Source organism: Cynocephalus volans, chromosome 9 (genome assembly GCF_027409185.1).
Source record: "Cynocephalus volans isolate mCynVol1 chromosome 9, mCynVol1.pri, whole genome shotgun sequence".
Taxonomy (NCBI): Eukaryota; Metazoa; Chordata; class Mammalia; order Dermoptera; family Cynocephalidae; genus Cynocephalus; species Cynocephalus volans.
This window is the reverse complement of record NC_084468.1, coordinates 124,449,584-124,477,075: the sequence shown is the minus strand read 5'-3', so window position 1 is coordinate 124,477,075 and position 27,492 is coordinate 124,449,584. Positions and strand designations below refer to the sequence as shown.

General features: G+C 38.9%; 1 protein-coding gene across 1 annotated transcript in view; it reads left to right on the top strand.

Moving 5' to 3' along the window:
• The window catches only part of RNF150 (ring finger protein 150), a 275,301-nt gene that overhangs the window by 200,907 nt on the left and 46,902 nt on the right, over window positions 1-27,492 (top strand). Inside the window, exons 5-6 of the mRNA XM_063108524.1 lie at window positions 11,220-11,316; window positions 17,177-17,387. Coding sequence (XP_062964594.1) covers window positions 11,220-11,316; window positions 17,177-17,387 — 308 coding nt within the window. The remainder of the gene's footprint in view (window positions 1-11,219; window positions 11,317-17,176; window positions 17,388-27,492) is intronic.

Genomic DNA, 27,492 nt, shown 5'->3' with positions numbered 1-27,492 from the left:
ATAGATGAAAATGGCTGCCTGTTTCTCAAGTTGGTGCTGATGGACACTGTGTTTGTTCGCATCTAGAACATGCTCATGTCTTTCCATTCAAATCCTCAGTAGGAAAAATCCAGCAGCTTGCACACTCTCACTCAAAAACCATAACACAGGGAATAGATCTCAAGCACTGAAACAGATTTTCTTTATGGCTCAAAAAAAAAAAAAAAAAAAAGACACTTGAGGACCAGCTTTGGCTTATCTTTTCAAGCCTTTCTTCAGAGAGTTATGCAGGCCCAGAATACCAGCACACTTCCACAACTGGCTCATGTAGGCAAAGCTCCATTTTAGATAGGGAATTGTTTGATTCTACATGTAAACACTATGCTACTGTTGCCCTTTCTCTTCTCTACTTTTTAGGAAGGAGGCTGAATTTCTGTATCAGTTCATGTGCTATGTTTTATAATTTGGGACCTAAAACATATCATACTGGTTTTTTGTTTTGTTTTATAATTTCAAATGTAAGGCTGTACTTTTACGGAGATCAGAATATGACTAATATCATTAATGTTGAAAGAGATAATATGTAGATTTAAACACAATTATATACCAAACTAATTTTTTTTAAAAAAAAGAATAAACAGTTCCTGTTAAAGTACAGTACAGAGTAATAGTGAAAGAACCAATGAAGCTTGTATGTGTAAATTGAAGCAATAGATACCCTAACTTGCAAAGGAATTTCTAAAGACATTTCAGTGTCTGAGTCAGATAGAACCTAAAAAGATAGGCCTAAAGATTTGGAAAATGGAATTTTTTGAAGGCTGTTGAAAAGCCAAAGCCTAAATTTAGTCCACTAGTTTCAATGAATTCTTTGAACGGCTGTCATATACATACCATGTGTCTGTAAGTGACACTTATAAATTATCCCTGTGTTTCTAACCAGTGAGACACCCAGCTGCTTTTCTTTTCTCAGTTGATGTGACTGATACATATTTTTAACATTGACATAATTATTAATTGACTCCTCGAATACTGCATTCCATGAACTCCTGTCTCCAGGGACAGCTGGCATTTTTCTCTACCAGGGAAGTAGCTCTGAAAGACATCTAATGTAAAATACACAGGAAAGAGTAAAGGGATCTCTTTGTAAAGCTTTCTGAACAAGTACCTATCTAAGGCTCAAAGAATGACTTGCCTGCCAAGGTCACCCTACGTAAAATCAAATTAATAAGATTTACTGAGCTAATGGAGGTGAGAGCACAGTGTCTAAACCAAAAGTACCTTACTGACGGTGGCTTGCACACAACAGACCTCCATGGAAGGCTATTCCATATTTCCCAGAGAGTTTTCTTGTCATCATTGGATGATTCCAACCAAACCCACATACACACTTCATAACTTCCCTGCTTCTCCTGAAATTCCGATGTAGGATTCATGTTTTGGATCCTTAATGACAACTGGAGGTAAAATCAAAGTTGGACTCTGATATTCATTTGTGAACTTCCCTTTTTAGTGAATGGAGGGCCCCTATTCACTCTCCTTGCCAGACGTGACATGATCATAATAAACAACATAATGTAAAGAAGAATGATAACCTGATGTAGAAATAAACATCACTTTAATATTTGAAAATTCAAAGAATCACAATCAAGTTTTACTGAAATCACTAAAAATAGACACTAGCCCCTTAAGATTTTTAAACCTAGGGATCAGTCTGATTTTCAGAGGAGTCAGAAGAACTAGATGTCAGTATGGACAGAAAATTCCAAGCTCTTTATGAGTAAAAGATTTTGCAAAATGCTGTAATGTGATCAGGATTCTGATTATGAGTCCTGTAACTCGTGAAGTAGAAAACAAAGGCGCACTTTCTAGCAAGGCAGAAATGGCCTGTCCTGAATTTACCCTGTCATGCCTGTTAAATAGCCTTGATTAGGAACAGATTTTTTCCAGTTTCCTTTTTTCTTAAAAGAATGATGAATATTGGCTGATTTTCATAAGCTCTGCCTTACTCTTTTCTGCCCATGTTATATAAATTTGATTATTGGACATTCTATTTATAGCTGTTTGTTAATAGATGTGATTTTTTTAAAGTAACTTTCAAGGTTTCGTTGCTAATTGTGGAAAATTTTGAAAATAAAGACATGTATAAACAAGTAAACAAAAATAATAATCTCACCACCCAGAAATATTTATTATTAATATTGGAATATTCAATTTTTATAATGCATATATATTAACATCATTTTTTTTTAAAGAAAGTATTGTAGTAGAATCAGGTGATTACTGCAGTTTTTATTCTACTTTCTCATTTAAAATTAAAAAGTAAGCATTTTCCTATAACTAGAAATTATTTTAAAATATTTTAGTGATTGCATAATGGTCCGCTACTGGAGTGTGTTTAACTACCCCCCTTATTATTCAGCATTTAAATTGCTTCCTGTTTTTTATCACTATAAATTCATGGCCTTAGTTGTTTACATTTTTTTTTCCTGTATTTATCCCTTAGGATACATTCCTAAAAAGAAAGGATCTTGAAAAGTTTTATCCAATTGCTTTTCTGAAAGTTGGTAATGATTTATAGCTCCCTGGCAGTATGTGTGTTTACATTTGTGCTCCCTTGAAACCATGAAGTAGTACATTTTTAAAGTATCTTTCTCAACTGATAATCAAATATCAATGTAGTTTTAATTCTCATACCATATTATATCAAATGCAAATTGTCATTGACTGTAAGGTGTTTCCCAAGTTCAGATATGTTAAAAGGGGGAGGGGGGGAGGAATGGTATAGCCTAGAATTGATAAAATGGGTTACTATTTTTAACATTTTGTTTTTACATTTTTAGTAAATAATGTTTTTCTTACATAAATGTTTTTATTTTTATAATGCCTTTTGATTAACAATTAAAAGTTATGATATAAAATTTATGAATTTTAATTTTCTTATTTTTATCTCTTCCTCCTTTTAATCCTCCCCTATCAAAAAATAAGATAACTAATCAGTTAACTACATTTTTTAAAATTTAACTGAATAGTTATGCTGGCATGTACTGCATCCCAATCAATAGACATTGTTCATGAAAATCATTTTTTTTTAAAATCCCATTCTTTCAGAAACATAATTTTACATACTCAACCAAGTTAAAAGTTATGCAGAGTGGTAGGAGTTTAAAATGGCAAAACTACATTGGACATTTGTTTGACAATTTCTACTCAAGTTAAATACACACTACCCTGTGACCTAGAATTTCATTCTTGAATATATACCCAAGAGATATGAATGCATATGTTCACAGAAAGTCTAATGCAAGAATAGTCATAGCACATTTATACCTAATAGCCAGAAAATGAAAATAATTAAAATGTCTAACAACAGAAAAATCTGTAAATAAATTGGGATACATCCAAACAATGGAATACTACTCAGCAATAAAACAAAACAAGCTATTGATTGATGTACATAAAGGCATGGGTGAGTCTGAAAAACATTATTTTGAGCAAAAGAATCCAGTCAAAAAAAAAAATAACACATACTTTATTATTCCATTTATGTGAGCTTCAGTAATAGGCAAAACTAACCTCTGGTGACCGAAGTCAGAATGGTGGTTACATAGCAGGGGGTGGGGCACTGGCTGGTAAGGAGCAGGAGAGGACTTTCTGGGGTGATGCAGTGGTGCATGTCTTCATCTGGGTAATTTGTACCTAAGTATACACACACTTAGGAAATCATCAAGCTTGCTTAAGATTTATACATTTTATTGTATATTATACCTTCGTTTAAAGTAATAAAAAATTTTTAGAGTACCAAAGATTCCATGCTATAGAATTTAAAAAACCGTAATTCACTTTATACATTAGTCAAAATTACATCATATTTAAGTTCAAAGACTGCTAATGGTGTTTTCTAATCATTTTCCTTTGATTGCATCATATTTTCATGTGTACAACACAGCATGTATAAACTGCCAATAATTAGATATCACTTAATTAAGGGATCAAAGGAAGGAAACATGAAAGAAGATGGTAGTGCTGGTAAATGATGTCTAATGTGTTCATTTCTGTTGTCTTTCCAACAGAGCAAATGGCGCCTTAGGAGAAAAGTCTTGCACTGTAATAACATTGTTAAATATGGCATTCTGACTTCAAATATCGTGATCCCCAGTTCTATTAATCAAGTAGACACACAGGATGAATTCCAATCAGCTTTGCTGCCCCAGCAAAATGATATAATTAGACCAGGGTCAAGTTCTAAGCACAGAGCCTCCCTCTGCCAGAACCCCAACGTGTGAGACACGCTATAAAATAAGGGTCCTGCAGTTAGTTCCTCCTAACTTGCATCCCAAAGCATAAATTTCTTCCACTGTAGCTTCAAAAGAAATTGTTTAGTAGCAAGAGGATTTGAGACAGTTTCTTAGTTTTTTGTCGGTGGTGGTGGTTTTTCTTTCATGATATTCAAATCCAATATAATGGAGAAATGGATGAAATTAATGGTTGTTTATTAAAATACTTTAACTTTGAAAAGTGCTCTACTGTTTACACAGCACTTTCACATATAATGTCTGATTTGTATCTCACAACAGCAACTAATATAGACAGGGAAGGTAGGCAGGTACCATTATCGTCCCTTTATTTTACTAAAACCTTAACTCAGAGAGGTGGCCACTGGCCCAAGGCAGAGCCAGGCTTTCTGACTTCCCAGCCAGCTGTGTCTCTGCCATGTCCTGGCTGTGCCCACCCTCATCACTGCTCAGTGAGGATGCTTTGCTGTACACTCAGCTCTCTGCAGATATGGTTTTGGCTGAAAATCTGCCTCAGAAATCCCCATCTCATTCTAGGCCAAACGTCTAACAACCCCAGGGAAACTAAATCAAATCAAGCTGAGCTTTAAGGATTTCGCTTTCTCCAGATTTTGCTTTCCAAGCTTGTTATTGTGGGCTTGAAAACAGAGCAGGCTTTTTCCCAGAAGGGCAGTGCTTGTGAGGTGAGCAGTAATTTACTATATTGCATTCTCCCTTTTTTTTTTTTTTTTTTGATTCCTCATGTGAGACTGATATCATATTAACTCGCCAAAACAAACTAATTACGTTTATAACAACGGCCAGAATATGGTTACTACTGGTTCTGTGTGACATCTCTTTTTTTTCCCCCTTTTCTTTGTTTTTCTTTTTTCAAAACAATGTTTACGTAACCTAAATAAGGGAATTGGGGAAATGGAGTTTCTCATAATTGGCTTAACCCTTTCAGATCAAGCCCAGTAGCAGAATTATCCCCACAATGAGACACTGGGCCAGTGGGATGGAGTTTGTGGTAGGAAGGGAGCCAGGTGTCTGCTTACCTGGCTTAATCAATACCAAGCACCAATGTGATGACTACATCATCACCTTTTCAAGGATTTTCTGTATAGGAGACATAGAAAGATGCTATAGTCTAGAAGGAAATAACTTGATGATGAGAAATTCATCATTGCAAGGAATGAGGTATGTGATTATTTTCCTCACCATTCATACTCTCTCCTACTTAGTACATCTAGATTATTTCAGAATGCTGGTTTGGACCCGTCTTTTCCAACTGTATTTTTTGTTCTTACATTTAAAATAGACTGCATTTCAACCCAACCGAGTTTCCCATACATATCATGATATGCCTCTATACCTTGGCTCATGAAAATTCCTTTTCCTTAAGTTTCTTTCCTCCCATCTCCACACTTCAAAGTTCTTCCCATCCTTTAGGCTGTGCAAAAGGCCTTACTATATCCCAAAGCTTCCTATTTTTCTCACAAAGTGATGGCTGTCTTCCCTGGATTCTGTGTCAATTTCACTTGTATCTTTTTCTTTTTCTTTTTGCAACAGGTTGGTATAAGTTTCACATATATCTATTCCTGGCCTGTCACTTTGCATGTTGTACTAACCTCACTTAAAATAGTTAATATCACCAATATCCACTGAACAATTAATAACCAAGCACTTTACAAACAAGTATTTAATCCTTTCAACAATGCTGTAAGGTATTTTACTAGACAGGATAGGCTAGGCTTTGCTGCAGTAACAAAACAAAACCCAGCTCTAAGTGGCTTAGTACAACAACAGTTTTTTAGTTGTGCTTTATTTTACTCTCCAGGGAGAGTCTGCTCACAACAGCTGGGCTGGCAAAGCAGTTGCCATCTCAAACATTGTTAACTGACAGCTCAATAATTAAATGCTATGGCCTGAAGTGAAATCTGTTGTTTCTCTTCATAACGTATTGGCCAGAATTCGTCACATGGTCATAGATAGCTAACCCCAAGAAAGTCTGCAATCATCCCATATGCCCAAAAGATGGAGAGCTGGCATAGGTGATAAACAGCATTAATGAGTGCCTCAGATAGTTGCCATTATTATCCTTATTTTATAAATGAGAAAACTAAGGCTCAGAGAGGTTAAAAGCTTGAAGGTGGAGCACAAAAAAATACACTAGGAAAGAATAAAAATTTGAATACTTCCAACTATCCCCCTTACCCATGACAGGTCAGGGAGAAGGGTGGGGAGGACTGTAGAGTTGAGTAAAAACAGTGGGTGTAGGACTGGGTTTGGACTGGATTTCAGTCCTAATTCTGCAGCTTACTAGCTCTTTAGATAATTTAATGAGCTTCAGTATCCTCCTCCATATTATTCCATGGGAATAATAATTTCTACCTCATAGGGCTGTTGTGAATTAATTGTGTATGTAATATGCCTCGTAGGGATATTGTTGGGATATGTAATATGCATAGTAGGAATATTGTCAGTAGCATTTATTAATTAAAAATTCACTCTTACTTCATTGACCACTTTGCAAAGAAGTTTCAGAGGCTCTGAAGAAACATTTTGGCCACACATAGAAGACCTTGATATCTTTGTAAAATGTTAATGTTGCCTGGGGGTATGTAATTCTTAGGTACCTGAATGACTCACATTCTTTGATCACCATTTCACTGAAGAGAATGAGACAGCGAGCATTAGTGCCAAAAGGAAAGCCACAGGATTCTAATCTCAATTGCAGGATGGTACTGTCTAACAAAGCCTGCAAAAGAGAGTAAGATAGAAAGGACAGAACCCCTCTTCCTTCCTCAGCTGGAGGGAAAAATATTTAACTGGGGAGGGAATCACACATACAGGTGAAAGAACAAAAGAATAGAGGAATCAATAGATGTGGAAATTAATTTAGCTTGGTTTCTCATTACTGCTAAAAAAAAAAAATGAGAACTTATTATTCGTAATCATCAAAAGCATCATTATGCAGTTGCCTGCACCCTCTTTTGTCAGGTGTTTGAAAAACTCTTTCTAAAAATGTTTGCTTCCCTTTGGTGATTGAGGAAGGAGAACAGTTTTGGTCAACGCTATGTTTTATTTCCAATTTGTCAGGATTGTTAAGAAGTAGAATGTGTTGTCCTGTTCCTATGTATGTACTTTCTCATGCAGCTTTTTGTTAAAACACAGGAAGGGACGATGCTTTATTGAAAATTATACAAATAGAATGAGTTTAAATCAACTTTGCCTTAGAGATGTTTACGGCACAGTTGGTGTATTTCACTCAATTCCAGATTCTTTCCCTATTCCTTTGTTTATTTACTTAGTCTAGCGACTTTTATTTTTCTTTCCATTTAGGAGGAAAAAATTGTTTTGCAATCCCAATTATAAGGATATGGTTTTCATATTTGATGTTTAACACAAGAAATATGGTGCTAGAAATAAATGAATGTTAGTTAATAATAAACATGATCACATTGTGCATTATTTCAGCACTTTTCCTTTTTAGCCCTTAGCTGTTCTCCCTTTGATTTTTTTTTTAATTTACAGTTACTTGCTTTCCACATTAAAAGGTTAGCCTAAAGAGTAGAAATCATAGTAATCCCATAAAGTCTAAAATTAAGATGCAATGCAGTGGTATTAATAAGATTAATGGTAGTTTACAATTAAGGAGTGCCAAGACTAATGTTTTAAGCTTTGTGGGCATTATCGATTCTCTCTCTCTCTCTCTCTCTCACACACACACACACACACACACACATTCACTCACTCACTCACAGACCCCATACCTATAAAATAAAATTTCACTGATGAGGAAGTGAGTCTTAGAGAGCTAAGGTAACTTGCCTAAGATTGAAAACAATGGATGCAGGAGTGTGGTCTTTCAGTGGCCTTTACATTGTAGTTCACAGAGAATCACTGGAGGACCGCGGTCCTGCTGGAAGGGAGGGACGTTGTCTTATTCATCTCCACACCCAGCTCCTAGCAAAGATGAGAATGGAACAAGGAGTGACGTAAGTCGTGCTGTATTTTAGGAAGATAAATCTGGTAGTGGTGAGTGGGATGAAGAGAACAGGAAAAGACCAGCAGCATGAAGAGCAGTTTGAGGCTGTTGCAAAAATACAGAGAACAAGGTAATGAGATGGTGAACAAGGGAGCACAATGAGAAAAGAAAAGAAGCAATGAATGGCAGATTCGGGAAGAGTGAGTGTGAGGGACTTGACCATGTGGAGGCAGGGAAGAGTGCCATGTCCTTGGATAAACAAATATCCATTCACCAACAAATGTTTCTTGAACATCAACTGGGTGCCAGGAACTGTCCTAAATGCTGGAGATGTAACCATGAATCAAGCTAATAGGGATTTTGCTCTCATAGAGCTTATACTCTAATTGCAGGATGTATCAGTCAGGATTCTCCAGAGGAACAGAACTAGTAGGAGGTATGTAGAAATGCAGATACAGGGCCGGCCCTGTGGCTCACTTGGGAGAGTGTGGTGCTATTAGCTCTGAGGCTGCAAGTTCGGAGCCTATATAGGGACGGCCGGTGCGCTCACTGGCTAAGTGTGGTGCGGACGACACCAAGCCGAGGGTTGCAATCCCCTTACTGGTCAAAAATAAATAAATAAAAATAAAAATACAAATACAAATATAGAGATTTCTTGAGCAATTGGCTGGCATGACTGTAGGCTGGCAAATCTGAAGTCTGCAGGGCAGGCCTATAGGCTGAAAACTCTTGGGCAGGAGCTGATGCTGTAGTCTTGAGGCAGAATTTCTTCTCAGGGAAACCTATTGTGCTCTTAAGGCCTTTCAATTGATTGGATAGGGCTTACCCAAATTATTGAGAATAATCTCTTTTATTAAAAATCAACTAAGTGAAGATATTAACCACACCTACAAAATACCTTCGCAGTAACACCTTGATTGAATAACTGGGTACTATAGCCTTGCCAACTTGACACACAAAAATTAACCACCACAGAGGAGACACAGAAGTGACCAGTGCATAGAGAGAAATAACCTAGGGTGTTAGAGAATAACTTCAGGCTTCTGTGGATTGGAGACTCGGGAGAAGGATTCTCTGCTTGAGTAGGTATATCTCCATATTACTGATGAGACAACTGAGACTTAGGGATATTAAACAACTTGTTTAAGTTTTAAAATAGCTAATGATCAGCCCTGCTGTCATTCTGACTCCAGCACATGGGCAGAAAACACAAAAGAGACCTGCTTCCCAGGAATGTTCAAAGGGAACAGAATGTTTGACATTTTCCCAGGAGAAACATCAGTTGGTGAGCAAGTTCAAATTAAGAACTTGTTTCCTGCATGTAGAACCTGAACAGAGGGCGGTCAATATTGCTTATTGGGGATTGCAAGGAGTGGCTTCATCCAACTTGGGTGCCAGACACCCCCTCCCTCACTCTGCCACACTGGGAATAGCCTCTGCCCAGTGCCCAGCTCACGACTCTTGCCATTCATTCTGCTAGAATACCTTTCTTCTTCCCACTTCCCCTTCATGTGAACAATGTCCGTGGAGCACTCAGGATTCAGCTTTGTTACTTCATCAAGGAAACCTTCCCTGAGCACCTGAACTGGGATAAGTCTCCCGGCAATAAGCCCCTCCCCCAAGTTCCCTGTTCTTTTAATATGGTACTTATCACTATTGTCACTAAGTAGTTCATATTTTATTAATGTTTGCCTTCCCTGCTCTAGTCCCTAAGGGAAGGAGCCAAGTCACTACCATATTGAGCACCATTCTTGGCATGTACCACTTGCTGAATGAATGCATGGATAAAGAAATGAATGAATGAGATATACACCGTCCAAGCAGTAAATCTGCAGGGCATCTAAACAATAATCTGGTAACCCAATAACATGTACTGTTTGCTACTATCCTGGGCACTTGAGTTCTTCTTAATTTCAATTTAAAAGGTGGCACTTCCTGAATTCTTCTCCAATTTGGAGGTACTCTTTTAAGCATTTTAGCCCAAAGCTGTCTAGCACAAAGCAGCTGAGGTTTTCAGAATTGTTAGAACAAAAGAAGCTGATGATGAGAGAACAGAGTGGAAGTATTTGAGGATAGCGCCCCACCAAGGAGGGGGAGAGAGTCAGGCGTGGATGGAGTGTCCTGAGGAAGCCCTGTACTTAGAGCAAACCATTCTCTCTCTTCTTGCCCCAGGCAGGAAATTCTGCTGCTTTTGCCTGTGATCTGGAGTCTTGTGAGTAAGAAGAAAGCTTCTGACTCAAGCAGCTCCTGATATCTCTGAGTGTGCTCTTGTGAGCCACGCTGAGAGAAAGTTCAGTGAGGAAGCCCTCCTGCTCCTCCTATGCCCCCTTCTGCTGCCACTCAGACCCGGCTCCTAACACCTGTCACTAAGAATGGCTATTGGTTGAGCGCATCAACCGTACAAACAGGAACAGTTCCCCCGGTGAAACCAAGGAGGCTTTCACTCTGTTCTGATTTGACAACCAGCAGCCATAATAACTTAAAATGTTATTTGTGTTATTAAATGTTTGCTTGAGCTCTTCTGCCCTTTCATGTTAGACCCCAAATGTTAATGGAAATCAGCCTTTACTTTGCAATTGTCTTCTGACTGTGGGAAAAGAAAGTTTGGGTTTCTTAAAATGTAGCACCTATCAAGTCATCCTGTAAGGTCTATACAAGTTTGCCCACTCACCTTCTTCTCATTAAACATTCTTCCTACTGAAAAAGAGAAAAATCTTTTCATTTCTACATTCTCTACATTTTCTGCCATTTGGAACTCAGTTGCAAATCATACAGGACACTCCTGGATCCAGACAAATTGTGACTATGTCAGCATAGGGTATAACCAGAAACACTTTGATCCAGGAGTTAGGCAAAGGAGGTTCAAGTCTTGGCCCTGCCACTGAGCAGTTGAGTGACCTTGGAGAAGTCGCTGGGCTATAGTGGACTAGGTGTCTCAGCAGTTACCACCGCTCTAAGATGTATGGTTCTCATTGCAGGCATCTTTTCCACAAGTCCTGTGTTGACCCCTGGCTTCTAGACCATCGCACCTGCCCCATGTGCAAGATGAACATTCTTAAAGCCCTAGGGATCCCGGTAAGCACAGCACAGCCTACAGCATCATAATGTCTGTCTTTCTGCATTACCCCAAAGCAGGGAGAATGCATCATGCCTGGATTTTCTGTCCCCTCAATCACATAGCAGTCACATCATTTTATGAGGCCCCAAGAGAACTCCCACATCTGAAAACATTTCTCCTCTCACTTTTTCTCAATCTGAGAGCATCATGACCCTTTCATGTCCATTGTACTTGTGTGTGAGTCAGGATGCACCTGTGCACCTCATGGGCTTCTCTTCTGGGCCGCAGCATGTAAGGGCAGGTGGAACACCAACAGAGGCACCATGGGCCAGTAGCACAATGACTGCCTCTTGTGTCATCACCCCTGCTTATCAGTCGTCAAGGAGATCTGCGTGCCACCCTTTCTGGTGCTGCTGCACAATCAAGTAGCTTTCAGAGGGAGCAAACTCCTCCCTGCAATGGGATGGGAGGACAGTGGCTAAGGATCAGGCCCAGAGCCCCTGCTAAACTCAGATCCGTGTAGAGACCTTGAGTAAACAGGAAACCAGAGCCAGAGCCACTTAATCCTAGCACTGCCACCAAGCCAGGTCCCCCAGTTACATGTTTTCTAAAGTTTAGTCTCTCCCCCAGTGCAAAGAGAATCCCACCAGCTGACTTGACTTCCAAGGAAGGACTTTGCCCCCGGACCATATCACGTGAAGCCCACATACTGGTCGTTGGTGAGACACCAGCTGCTGTGTGTTATCCCCTCCTAACTGATGAGGACAGAAAGCAAGCCAGGACACCAAACCTGAGGACTGCACAGAGAGATGTGAGGAAAACATAAGGTGCTGTATAGAGGAAGCCAGACAGACAGAACACAGATACCAGCCTCCCCTCATGTCCCTGCACTTTGCTGCAACCTCCCTATTGTCACTCCTCACCACTAATGAAAGAGAATAAAAAGAATGCTAATAGTCCTGAGATGTCACTAAAGAAGGGAGGATCAGATCGCATATCAAAGGCTTTCTTTAATGCCACAAGGCTAATTATCTTAGGAATATCTGAGTGACTCTGTTGGAGAAGACACATCTGAAGCATTATGAGGACATTCATTGGCTGAATTTTCTGCCCTGTGCCAGCTGTCTCCATGCCAGCTGCATGCTGATGTGCACAGTTGATACACCAAACACAAATCAATTTATGTGACTATAGCTTTGAGCTAGATTTTAAAGACAGTGCATTAAATTTTCAGACCAGAGTTGTAAATGCATAAGACATTCAAGGTGAAAATCAATTACAGTGAACATGAAACATTAGAAAAAACCCAATATCTCTACCAGATGCTGGTGACTTACAAATTGCACTTTTTCACATTCTGCCTGTAACTGATTTTCTCAAGGGAGGGGGGACATGTATGTGTATGTGTGTGCTTGCGTGTGTGCGTGTGTCTTTGATCTCCAGAATTTTCAGAGTCCTCACAGTTGAAGGGAGACAGTTGCATCATTTGACCTAGTTACTGCAGCTCAGGATGTTTTCAAAGATCCTCAGTGTCAATCCCACCGTTCTCTGGTCTGGACAATGAAACCAAACAACCCCCAGTAGCTAAATTTTGCACTTAACTAACATTTGATTCCAGACTTTTCCATGGAGGTATAACTTCTCCAGAAGCTACTTGTAAATGAGTTGCAAATATAGCTATTAATAGTTTTTAAAATAGAATTATTGGAGTCTTTTGGCTTATTTCCAAAATTACTAACATTTTAACATGTAGCAGTTGGGCATTCTGGCCATGGTTTGATGCCTAACAAGTCTGGATAGGATTTTACTTAGCCCACTTGACTCCCAGAAAAACAAGCATCGGTAGCATCTTTTGGATTTTGCCAAGGATTTTTAAAGGCCAGATGGACAAGAACATGACACACATCCAAGCTGGCCGCACAGAACAGAACATCCTCCATGGAGAATAAGGCACACGTAGTGTGCTACTTCTGACGATGCACCGAGGCGTATGGCTGCCCTCCGTGCCTCCTTAGGCTTTTCTGTTTTTGTCCTAGAGAATGATGAAGTCAGGATGGAGGAATTTTCAATGTTGTTCCGTTCCATCCATCTGCCATTGGGTAGCACTGTGCCTAACATATACCAACTCTACTCCGTTCTTAAAACTTTCCATCTCATTGGACGAGCTCACAGCCTTCTCAATTAGAAAGCACGTCCTATATCTAACTGAAATCCTTTTTAGGCAGCCCAAAGAAATTGTCTCACAGTTTCCCTGTACTCCTTATACTCCCTTTCTTCTTATTCAAGGAAAATTGAGAAGGGCCTGTCACTCTGATAATTGATATGTTGGTCCTTCATCTCTGTATCCCTTACATATGCTAAGTGCTCATGAATATTTGTGAAACTATAGCCTTCCAGCATCTTGAAGGCTGCTGGTCCCAAAATCATGTATATGAATTTCACCCTGAGTCTCCTTTGAACAGTGTCAACTCACGATTGACTTGGTTGTAATCCTGATCCACTAGATTGTTCAAATGCAGGTGGTATATAATTTGTGTTTGGGTTTTTTGTTGGTTTTGTTTTTAATGGAGTGTCCTCGTGTCTGCCTGTGCTGAAAGGCAAACGAATGTAAGTTGAAAGCCGAGACCTAGGAACATTTTATTTTGTAAGTGATTCCTCTACAGTGAGCTCAAGAATGGGAGCACAGCTCATGTATAATGAAATTCCTGTAACAATGGGTATCTTTTTCCATTATATGTTGCTGAGAGATATATAATATTGAATTGAAAAGGGGAAAAATCCTTTGTTTTGTCAGAAGTGTTTTAATGCTTTCCTCTACATTACAGGGCTTCCCCCTCCATTCTACCCAGTCAGTTCTAGATCAGTGTTCATAGGAAGACAGAACACACTTGCAGTGAATCCTCCTTGAAGGATTCATATAACCTGGGTCTTTCATATGCCAGCAGACACCTTCTCCTATCACTGTTATCCTGATATGAATAGGATGGTGATTATTATCAAACAGAAAATCCTCTGTAGCTGATGTAGTCACAAGTCTCTAACTATACAACAGTTAATTTGAGGAGTTTCCCCCTGCTAACCTGAATTTAAATAGCTATGCAGTGTTCACTTGTATTTGACATCTTTTTTTTAAACATTAAGATTGTGACTTCTCTTAGAGGTATATAAATTTGGTTTCTTTTCCAAATATTCTACTTGACAAACCATATAGAGTGGATATAAACTGTGATATTTTGTAAGATGGGTCTGTTGGATATTATATTCAAGCCAAAATATTTGTACCTGCTACCATTTGATGGTCTTACTGAGCTAATTAGCTCTTCCCCCTTCCCCTTCTGTTAAAGATGTAGCACTGTTCCTACTGGCTCATGAACTAAGAGCAAAGAAACACATTGCACCAAAATTAAGCAAATACATAAAATGAAAGAACATTTTGTTTTATGTCAACAATCAGGATCAACATTTTGAAAAATATGCCACTTGTTATTGCATATGATCGCATTCAGTTGTTTATGGCTGAAAGAAAAACCTGTGCCGTGTCCTCCTCATGAAATCTCATCCTCCCTGATACTCCACACACTGTTGGTTTTGCTTAATAAACATGTTTACTAGCATATCTTACCTTTGCACAGAGCTTTAAAGTATTTTCTCAAATCCTCCCTTATTTGGTCTAGGGCAGATGCTAACTAACATGCCCAAGTTTTCAGAGCAGAGATCTGAGACTCAGATAAAATTTTCAAAACAACATTTACCGAGTACCCAATAATTGTCAGCGGCACTAAGTGGAGACTTGGAATTCACGATCAATAAAATATGGTGCTTCACTTTACAAAGCTTGTGGACTAGTGAAGTGAGATAAACATATGAACAAATGACCATGGCAAAGAGGGAGAAGTGTCATATAAAGTGCTACAGGACAAAGATGACTACCTGGGAGGGAACACTCCTTAGAAAAAGTAGCATTTGCTCTGGGAACTAAAGAGTAATTAGGAATTCACTAAACTCAACTAAAGAGTAATTAGTAATTAGGAGTCAGTTTGAGACCTTGGAATGGCAAAAGGAGGGTGATTGGGGCAAATGTCATCCTGAGGAGAGGGGCAGTATAAGCTAATGCACTGACTTGAGGGAATGTGTTTCCAAAGGCTGAAGGTGAGGACAGCACAGTAGTCTGCAGCCAGGCTGCAGCGCAGCTGTTACGTCATGCTGAGGAGCTTTTAATTCCTTCCTTGGGAAAAGAGAGGAAGCATATCTGTGTGTGTTCGGGGGGAATGTTTTGTTTTGTTTCTAAAGAACACTCTGGTGAGAGTGAAGAATGTAAACTAGAGAAAAGACTGTAAGGAGATAGAGACCAGTGATGGAGAGAGAATGTTCATGAACATATCTGCTCATGTCCAGTATCATATTAGTGAATTTAATAAATTTGGTCATTCCAAATTCAGTAAATTTGGTCATTCCAAATCTGGTCATTCCATGAATTGACTTTTGACAAATTGAGTTTCAATGAATTGGCTCACTTCCAATGCAGATAGAGAAGGCAAAAGGAAGATAGAATACAGAAAAGAGAGGAATTAGATGAATTTGAGGGGGTTGTACATGACGGAAGTTTCCAGCTGACTGTTGGAAACCCGGACATGGAGCTGAGGAGACTGGTGTTACACAGCAGAGCAGGAGGACAAGAGGTCAGCACTTCGGATTTCTTTCTTTGTGCTCCCCTTGAGTCCAGAGAGTTGAACTCTTTTAATGAACTTTGAATACTAAGTAGTCATTGCTATGCTAATTCAATCAATGTCAACACAGAATTCTCCTCATCTAATCCTGACCATCCTGTTCTACATACATTGGGAGTGTAAAATCATATAATTATCATCCCTCAAAGTCAAAATTGAAGTTCAGACCAGAGCAAAAAAGGAAATTAACAGCTGTTCTTAATATTCCTTAAGACCATATCCTTCCATCACACCATTTTACAATAATTTTTGTGAGTTCAGATAGAGAGACAAGAAAGTAAAAAAAAAAAAAAAAAAAGCTGTTCATGGAAGAGATATAAATATATTCAGTATTTCCTCGAACAGCAGCACTAAGACCAAAGAGTAAAACTTGTAAAGAGTAAGATTTTGCCCAATAGCAGAGGAGACCGACAACTCTGGCAAACACAGACCACTGTGCAGGGAGCTCCCATTGCTGCATTGCTGAAGGGAGCTGTCAGTGATACTGGTGAGAAAAAAAAAAAAGTCCTGTAATGAAAGGGCAATTGAACAAGATGGTCTCACCTAGTTTTATGATTCTAAGATTTTTAATTTAATGGATTTGACTAATGTATGATCAATTCCAGTTAAGTACATAGGGATATTTTTCTATAGCTGGTTTTTTGGCTTATGTTTTTTTAAAAGTAGCCTCACCCTGTGCTTTTGTGTGTGTTTGTGTGTATGTATGCTGTCTTTAATGAACAATCACAATGAGTCAGATTCTATCCCCATTCCCACTCTCATATCATTAGTATATTTGTAAACAGTGCAAGTCTTTGGAGGTAATTATCAGGCTGCCAGCTACGTCCTATATGGGGAGTAAACACTATATGTAAGGAAGTGCTATCATTATAAATAAATATGGCGTAATTATCTAAATGTAGAGATATTGCAACTCCTGGAATTAAGACTTTATACCCAGATCTAAAAGGAATCTTTTGAAAGGAAACTTTAGAAAATCTTTTCATGTGAATGTTACAAAAACTGTCTATGGAATGTTCTTAAATAAAGTGTCTCAAGAAGAAAACAGTGAAGAACTTAACTTTCCATTGAGACAAAATATTTAGGTTGTAGCCATTTCATCTCTAAGTTGATAATGTGCACTGAGAATATCCTTTTCTACTCCTGTCAGCCTAATGCCGACTGCATGGATGACTTGCCCACCGACTTCGAGGGCTCTCTGGGAGGTCCACCGACCAACCAGATCACAGGTGCAAGCGACACAACAGTAAATGAAAGTTCAGTCACTTTGGACCCTAACGTCCGGACTGTGGGAGTCCTGCAGGTGGTCCAGGATGCAGACCCCACCCCCCAGGAGAGAGAAGTCATCTTTACTACTAACGGTAAGTTTGCTTAAAAGTGCCATAGCCAAAAGTGCTGCTGCCTTGTGCAAATTGGAAAGACATACCTTCTTCCAGAACAAGGATATATTGAGTGAGTGTATTATTGCCAGGCTCGATAGTCATACCTAATGGACCCTTAGAAGCCTAGCTGTTTCCAGAGCCAGCAGGGCAGACAATGGACCTGGCTCTGTGTGCCACACCCTGACCCCAGGGCACACATAGCACAGCACTGCACACTTTCCATGTCCTGAGGCAGGAAGGGTGGTGGGTCTGGCCTCTGCAAGTGGAGGGCAGGGGAGAGAAACAACCACAAGAGATGCTCAGGAGGACTGGGATAGGGCACAGCTCCACCTGCTGTGTGTGTATGTGTGTGTGTGTGTGTGTGTGTACTTGTATGCTTCAGCCTTTCTGAGTATGTGTGCAGTTGTATGAGCTAGTCAGTAATGTCCAGGAGGCTGCTTTCCCCATTACTGTAGGACTCAGATATAAAGCTCACCCTTTAGATGAGCATTCCTGCAGCACAACCTAAACCCGTGTTTACAGTGTCCCTGCATATTAAAATATCTTCTGGGTATTCTTACCTTCATCTCCTGCATAGACAGTCACTAAATCCTGTTCTGTTTGATGGTAGTTATCATAAATTTTTTTAAAATATCTATTAGCATCAATATAGAAGCTGTAATCTAAAGTACCTACTATTCAGTCTAATATAGCAGAGATCAAAGTTTCAGGAGTTCTAAGAAAATCAGCATGCAAATTAACTCAGGTTTAAAGTTAAAAGAGTGAGTGGATACTACAATTTTTAAACAAGTATATTTCTTTCTCTTGATAGAATTAACCTATTCAGTATAGAACATTTGGAAATACAAAAAAGCAGATTGAAGTATTTGGGAATATTTCCTTTTAAATCACCCTTTTTTTGTTTGTTTGTTTTAACAGACAAGAGGTCTTCAAAAAGTTCCTGGAAAGATTTGTATTATCTTTTTTTTTTTTGCCTTTTTCGTGACCGGTACTCAGCCAGTGAGTGCACCGGCCATTCCTATATAGGATCCGAACCCGCGGCAGGAGTGTTGCTGTGCTCCCAGCGCCGCACTCTCCTGAGTGCGCCACGGGCTTGGCCCTGTGTTATCTTTTAATTCCATTTTTTCACAAACATTTTGAAGTAGCTGTATATTGGTGATTTTTACAGAATTTATAAAATTTTGCTGAAATGTAAAGATATGAATTTTTGGGCCGACCCTGTGGCTCACTCGGGAGAGTGCAGCGCTGGAGCGCGGAGGCCGCGGGTTCAGATCCTATACAGGGATGGCCGGTGCGCTCACTGGCTGAGCGCGGTGCGGATGACAGCAAGCCAAGGGTTACAATCCCCTTACTGGTCACACACAAAAAAAAAGATATGAATTTTGCTGATGAAGACACAAGTCTTCATTGTTGAAAGACTGAAAGAAAAAGAAAAGGATAAAAAAAAGAATGAAAAACTCAAGGCACCACTACCTAGAAATAATCACCCCTAACATTTTGGCCTGTCTCCTAATAATCTTTTATGATATAGTTGAGGTGATCCCATAGGTTTTGAATGCTAAGTATTGTAACCATGGCATTTTCACAGGGCCTCAACAGAAAGTAACATGAAGAGCAGCTTCTTGAGAAATATCTGCCCATGCAAAGCTTATTAGTTTGTGGTAAATGAGAGTTTTAAGTTTGAGAACTTGACTTTTAGAGGTATAATGATCTCAGTACTGAACCATTGACCACTAGACATTTAAAAACCCTTAAAGATAGATTCTGGTTCCTTCCTTTTAAAGGTCTAGACTGGTATTATCCAAAATTAATATAATACGGATCCTGGGTCAAGATGGCGGAGTAGTCGGTTCCTGGTGTTGCTCTCTCCCACAGAGCAACCAATTTGCAGCTTTTGAGGAGCAGCGACAGAGGACCCGAAATCTGTGCTGGAATGGACAGGAGCCGCCCTCCACGGGACCCCAGTTCAGGTTGCTCCTCATTTTGTAAAGAGACTTCAGAGCTTTGGGGCCCACACGGCCCCAAGCCTGCCAGCCAGAGAGGGTAGGCAGGAGCTGAGGCGGGACTTCCGGCGCAGGCTTTCCCGTCTCCATGAGCGAACTGAGAGGCACGGATTCCCAAGCTCTGAGCCAGACGAGCTGGCGAAGGCTGACGGGGTGGGAATTTCAGCCCAGGTCTTCCAGTCTCTGTGAACTGCCTGACAGGCTCTGGGATCCTAAGCCCCGAGTCATATGAACTGGTGAATGCAGGTGGGGCAGGACTTCCTGTGCAGGCCATCCATATCCGTGAGTGTTCTGAGAGGTAGGGGTTGCCAAGCCCCAAGCCAGATGAGCTGGTGAAGGCTGATGGGGTGGGAATTTCGACCCAGGCTGTCCCATCTCCATGAGTGACCTGAGAGGTTCTGGGTTCCCAAGCCCCAAGCCAGACGAGCTGGTGAACGCAGGTGGGGTGGGACTTCCTGCTCAGGCCAGTCCATCGCAGTGAGTGACCTGGGAGGCAAAGGCTAACAAGCCCCAAGCCTGACAGGCTGGTGAAGGCAGGTAGGGCGGGACTTCCCGCCCAGACCATCTGTCACCATGAGCAACTTGAGGGTCTTTGGACTCCCAGACCGCCCAGCCAGCTGGTGTAAGCAGGTGGGGTGGGACTTCCAGTCCAGGCTAGTTTCTGCTGTCCAGGAGCAGCTGACCCTTCAGGATCTAAGCCAGACATCAGGGTGAAACGAGTGAACAGGGATAGCCCCGGCCATAATGACAAAAAACCAAAGGAAAGAAACCAGAAATATGAAAAATCAAGAAAGTACATCGCCACCAAAGGAAATTAATAACTTACAAGAGCTAGATCCTGTAGAACAGGAAGTGTTTGAAATGACAGACAAGGAATTTAGAGTAACTATTCTAAGGAAACTAAATGAGATACAAGAAAACTCAGTGAAACAACATAATGAAATGGGAAAAAACATAAAGGATCTGAAAGAAGAAATGTACAAAGAAATCAATGCCTTCAAAAAGAATGTAGCTGAGCTTGTGGAGCTGAAGGATTCATTCAACAAAATAAAAAATCCAACAGAGTTTAACCAGCAGACTTGAACAAGCAGAAGAGAGAATTTCTGACCTTGAAGACAGGCTGTTTGAATTATCACAGGCAGACCAGAAAAAAGAAAAAGAATCAAAAAAAGTGAGGAAAATTTAAGAGAGATAACTGACAACCTTAAGTGCTCACATATCTGAATCACAGGTATTCCAGAAGGGGAGGAAAAAGGAAATGGCATTGAAAACATACTCAATGAGATAATAGCAGAAAATTTTGCAGGTATAGGGAAAGTCACAGATCCCCAGATTCAGGAAGCCCAAAGTTCACCAAACACATTGAACCCAAAAAGGTCCTCTCCAAGACATGTGATAAACTGCCAAAAACCAAAGACAAAGAGAGAATCTTAAAAGCTGCAAGAGAGAAGTGGCTAGTCACTTATAAGGGAACCCCAATCAGAATAACATCAGGCTTTTCATCAGAAACTCTAAAAGCCAGAAAAGAATGGGATGATATATTCAAAACACTAAAGGACAAAAATTGCCAGCCAAGAATACTTTACCCAGCAAGGCTATCCTTCCAAAATGAAGGACAAGTAGTATATTTCTCAGACAAACAAAAACTGCAGGAGTTCACTACCACATGACCAGCCCTACAAGAAATTCTCAAGGAAGTATTGGGTTTGATACCACAACAACAACCATCAAGAAAGAACAATACCTAACAGCAAAACAAAAATGCTAACAAAAGAGAGAAAAAATAGTTTATCTATCACCCCAAGAAACCAACAAATACAGAAGACAAACAGAAAATTTGAAAGAAAGGAACAATAGATACTTAAGATATCTAAACAAAAATCAGTATAATATTAGGAGTAAATCAACACCTTTCAATAATAACTCTGAATGTAAAGGGACTAAATTTCCCATTCAAAAGACAAAGACTGAATGACTGGATTAAAAAAATGGACCCAATAGTATGCTGTCTCCAAGAGACTCACTTGACCTGTAAAGACACACACAGACTAAGAGTGAAAGGAAGGAAAAAGATATATCATGCAAGTAGAAATGAAAAACGAGCTGGAGTAGATATTCTTATACCAGATAAAATAGACTTTAAGGCAAAAACCATTAAAAGAGATAAAGATAGCCAATATATAATGATAAAAGGATCTATCCATCAAGAAGACATAACAATCGTAAGTATATACGTACCTAATGCTGGAGCAGCCAGATTTACAAAGCAAACACTATTAGATCAAAAAAAAGAAATAGACACTAATACCGTAATAGAGGGGGACTTGAACACCAACTCTCATAATTGGATAGATCATCAAGGCAAAAAATCAACAGAGAAACATTAGATCTAAACAATACTTTAGACCAATTGGATTTGGCAGATATCTACAGAACATTCCACCCAACAACCTCAGGATATTCATTCTTCTCATCAGCACATAGAACATTCTCCAGGATAGACTACATGTTAGGTCACAAAGCAAGTCTTAACAAATTCAAAAAAATTGGAATTATTCCATGTATTTTTTCTGATCACAAGAATTAAAATTAGAAATCAATAATAAATGAAAGTCTGAAAACTATACAAACTCATAGAAATTAAACAACATTCTACTTAATGACATGTGGGTCCAAGAAGAAATTAAATAGGAAATCAAAAAATTTCTTGAAACTAATGAAAATAATAACACACCATACCAAAACCTGTGGGATACTGCAAAAGCAGTTTTAAGGGAGAAATTTATTGCATTAAATGCTTACTTCAGAAGAATGGAAAGATGGCAAACAAATAACCTAACACTTCACCTTAAAGATCTAGAAAAACAAGATCAATCCAAACCTAAAGTTAGTAGATGGAAGAAATGAGATCAGAGTAGAACTAAATGAAATAAAAACACAAAGAACAATACAAAAGATCAATGAAACAAAAAGTTGGTTCTTTGAAAAGATAAATAAAATCAACAAACCTTTAGCAAGACTAACTAAAAAAAGAAGAGAGAAGACCCAAATAACAAAAATTGGAAATGAAAAAGGTGATATAACAACTGACACCTCAGAAATACAAGAAATCATTAGAGACTACTATAAACATCTATATGCCAACGAATTTGAAAATCTGGAGGAAATGGATAAATTTCTGGATGCATACAAATTACCAAAACTGAGCCAAGAAGATAGAGAAAATCTGAAAAGACCAATAACAATAAAAGAGATTGAAGCTGTTATCAGAAGGCTCCCAACAAAGAAAAGCCCAGGACCAGATGGGATCACCGCAGAGTTCTACCAAATCTTCATAGAAGAACTGATACCAACGCTCTACAAACTGTTCCAAAAGATTGAAACAGAGTCCATTGTCCCAAACTCATTCTATGAGGCAAATATCACCCTGATACCAAAAGCAGACAAAGATGCATCAAAAATAGAAAACTACAGGCCAATATCCTCGATGAATTTAGATGCAAAAATCCTCAATAAAATACTAGCTAACGGAATACAGCAACACATACAGAAAATTACACACCATGATCAAGTGGGATTCATCCCAGGGATGCAAGGTTGGTTCAACATACACAAATCAATAAATGTGATACACCATATTAATAAACTCAAACACAAGGACCATATGATCATCTCTATAGATGCTGAAAAAGCATTTGATAAAGTTCAGCACTCATTCATGAAAAAGACCCTCTATAAGTTAGGTATAGAGGGAAAGTATCTCAACATAATTAAAGCCATATATGACAAACCCACTGCCAATATCATCCTGAATGGGGAAAAGCTGAAAGCTTTTCCTTTAAGAACAGGCACTAGACAAGGATGCCCACTCTCACCACTCCTATTCAACATAGTGTTGGAAGTACTAGCCAGAGCAATCAGAGAAGAGAAGGAAATAAAGGGCATCCAGATTGGAAAAGATGAAGTCAAACTGTCCCTGTTTGCAGATGACATGATCCTATATATCGGACAGCCTAAAACCTCTACAAAAAAACTGTTGGAATTGATAAATGATTTCAGCACAGTAGCAGGATACAAAATCAACACACAAAAATCAGAAGCATTTCTTTTCTCCAATAGTGAACATGCAGAAGGAGAAATCAAGAAAGCCTGCCCATTTACAATAGCCACCCAAAAAATAAAATACTTAGGAATTGAGTTAACCAAGGAGGTGAAAAATCTCTATAATGAGAACTACAAACCACTGCTGAGAGAAATTAGAGAGGATACAAGAAGATGGAAAGATATTCCATGCTCTTGGATTGGAAGAATCAACATAGTGAAAATGTCCATACTACCCAAAGTGATATACAAATTCAATGCAATCCCCATCAAAATTCCAAAGACATTTTTCTCAGAAATGGAAAAAACTATCCAGTCATTTATATGGAACAATAAAAGACCACGAATAGCCAAAGCAATGCTCAGCAAAAAAAATAAAGCTGGAGGCATAACACTACCTGACTTTAAGCTATACTACAAAGCTATAATAACCAAAACAGTATGGTACTGGCATAAAAACAGACACACTGACCAATGGAATAGAATAGAGAATCCAGAAATCAACCCACACACTTACTGCCATCTGATCTTTGACAAAGGCACCAAGCCTATTCATTGGGGAAGGGACTGCCTCTTCAGCAAGTGGTGCTGGGATAACTGGATATCGATATGCAGGAGAATGAAACTAGATCCATACCTCTCACCGTATACTAAAATCAACTCAAAATGGATTAAGGATTTAAATATACACCCTGAGACAATAAAACTTCTTAAAGAAAACATAGGAGAAACACTTCAGGAAATAGGACTGGGCACAGACTTCATGAATACGACCCCAAAAGCACGGGCAACCAAAGGAAAAATAAACAAATGGGATTATATCAAACTAAAAAGCTTCTGCACAGCAAAAGAAACAATTAAAAGAGTTAAAAGACAACCAACAGAGTGGGAGAAAATATTTGCAAAATATACATCTGACAAAGGATTAATATCCAGAATATATAAGGAACTCAAACAACTTTACAAGAAGAAAACAAGCAACCCAATTAAAAAATGGGCAAAAGAGCTAAGTAGGCATTTCTCTAAGGAAGATATCCAAATGGCCAACAGACATATGAAAAAATGCTCAACATCACTCAGCATCAGGGAAATGCAAATCAAAACCACATTGAGATACCATCTAACCCCAGTTAGGATGGCTAAAATCCAAAAGACTATGAACGATAAATGCTGGCGAGGCTGCGGAGAAAAAGGAACTCTCATACATTGTTGGTGGGACTGCAAAATGGTGCAGCCTCTATGGAAAATGGTATGGAGGTTCCTTAAACAATTGCAAATAGATCTACCATACGACCCAGCCATCCCACTGTTGGGAATATACCCAGAGGAATGGAAATCATCAAGTCGGAGGTATACCTGTTCCCCAATGTTCATCGCAGCACTCTTTACAATAGCCAAGAGTTGGAACCAGCCCAAATGCCCATCATCAGATGAGTGGATACGGAAAATGTGGTACATCTACACAATGGAATACTACTCAGCTATAAAAACGAATGAAATACTGCCATTTGCAACAACATGGATGGACCTTGAGAGAATTATATTAAGTGAAACAAGTCAGGCACAGAAAGAGAAATACCACATGTTCTCACTTATTGGAGGGAGCTAAAAATTAATATATAAATTCACACACACACATACACACACACACACAAACCGGGGGGGGGGGGAGAAGATATAACAACCACAATTATTTGAAGTTGATACAACAAGCAAACAGAAAGGACATTGTCGGGGGGGAGGGGGGGAGGGAGAAGGGAGGGAGGTTTTGGTGATGGGAAGCAATAATCAGCTACAATGTATATCGACAAAATAAAATTAAAAAAAAAAATAAATAAAGATATAAAAAAAAAAAAACATACACAATCAATAAATGTGATACACCATGTTAATAAAAGCAAAGACAAAAACCACATGATCCTCTCTATTGACGCTGAAAAAGCATTTGACAAAATTCAACATCCTTTCATGATAAAGACTCTCTACAAGTAAGGCATAGACAGAAAGTATCTCAACATAATTAAAGCCATATATGATAAGCCCACTGCCAGTATCATCCTGAATGGGGAAAAACTGAAATCTTTTCCCTTTAAAACAGGAACTAGACAAGGATGCCCACTCTCACCACTCCTACTCAACATAGTGTTGGAAGTACTAGCCAGAGCAATCAGAGAGGAGAAGGAAATAAAGGGCATCCAGATAGGAAAGGATGAAGTCAAGCTGTCCCTTTTTGCAGATGATATGATCCTATATATTGAATAGCCTAAATCTTTTATAAAAAAAACTCCTAGAGTTGATAAACGATTTCAGCAAAGTTGCAGGGTACAAAATCAACACACAAAAATCAGTAGCACTTCTATACTCCAACAATGAAAATGCAGAAAAAGAAATCAAGAAAGGTAGCCCATTTACAATAGCCACAAAAAAAAAATACATTTAGGAATAAAGCTGTCCAAGGATGTGAAAAATGTCTACAAAGAGAACTACAAACCACTGTTGAGAGAAATTAAAGAGGACACAAGAAGATGGAAAGATATCCCATGCTCTTGGATTGGAAGAATCAACATAGTGAAAATGTCCATACTACCCAAAGTGATCTACAAATTCAATGCAATCCCCATCAAAATTCCAATGATATTATTCTCTGAAATAGAAAAACTATCCTAACATTTATGTGGAAAAACAAAAGGCCACACATAGCCAAAGCAATCCTGAACAAAAAAATAAAGCTGGAGGCATAACACTACCTGACTTTAAACTATATTGCAAAGCTGTAATAACCAAAACAGCATGGTACTGTCATAAAAACAGACACACAGATCAATGGAACAGACTAGAGAACCCAGAAATTAACCCATATCCATACAGCCATCTGATCTTTGACAAAGGCAGCAAGTCTACACACTGGGGAAGAGACTGCCTCTTCAGGAAATGGTGCTGGGAAAACTGGATATTCATATGTAGGAGAATGAAACTAGACCCATTACCTCTCACCATATACTAAAATCAACTCAAAATAGATTAAAGAATTAAATATACATCCCAAAACAATAAAACTTCTTAAAGAAAACATAGGAGAAACACTTCAGGAAGTAGGACTGAACACAGACTTCATGAATATGACCCCAAAAGCACGGGCAACCAAAGGAAAAATAAGGAAATGGGATTATATCAAACTAAAAAGCTTCTGCACAGCAAAAGAAACAATCAACAGAGTAAAAGAACAACCAACAGAGTGGGAGAAAATATTTGCTAAACATACATCTGACAAAGGATTAATGTCCAGAGTATACAAGGAACTCAAACAACTTTACAACAAAAAAACAAATAACCCAATTAAAAATGGGTAAAGGAGCTAAACAGACATTTCTCAAAGGAAGATATACAGATATCCAACAGACACATGAGAAAGTGCTCCTGAAAAAGTATCACTCAGCATCTGGAAAATGCAAATCAAAAGCAACTGAGATACCATCTCACTCCGGTTAGGATGACTAATATCCAAAACACTGAGAACAATAAGTGCTGGAGAGGTTGCGGTAAAAAAGGAACCCTCCTACACTGTTGGTGGGGCTGCAAAATGGTGCAGCCTTTATGGAAAATGATATGGAGATTCCTCAAACAATTACAGGTAGATCTACTCTATGACCCAGCAATCCCACTGCTGGGAATATACCCAGAAGAATGGAAATCATCAAGTTGAAGGTATACCTGCTCTCCAATGTTTATTGCAGCTCTATATACAATAGCCAAGAGCTGGAACAAGCCAAAATGTCCATCATCTGGTGAGTGGATAAGGAAACTGTGGTACATCTACACAATGGAATACTACTGTGCTATAAAAAAGAATGAAATACTACCATTTGCAACAATGTGGATGGACTTGGAGAAAATTATATTAAGTGAAACAAGTCAGGCACAGAAAGAGAAATACCACATGTTCTCACTTATTTGTTGGAGCTAAAAATTAATAAATAAAC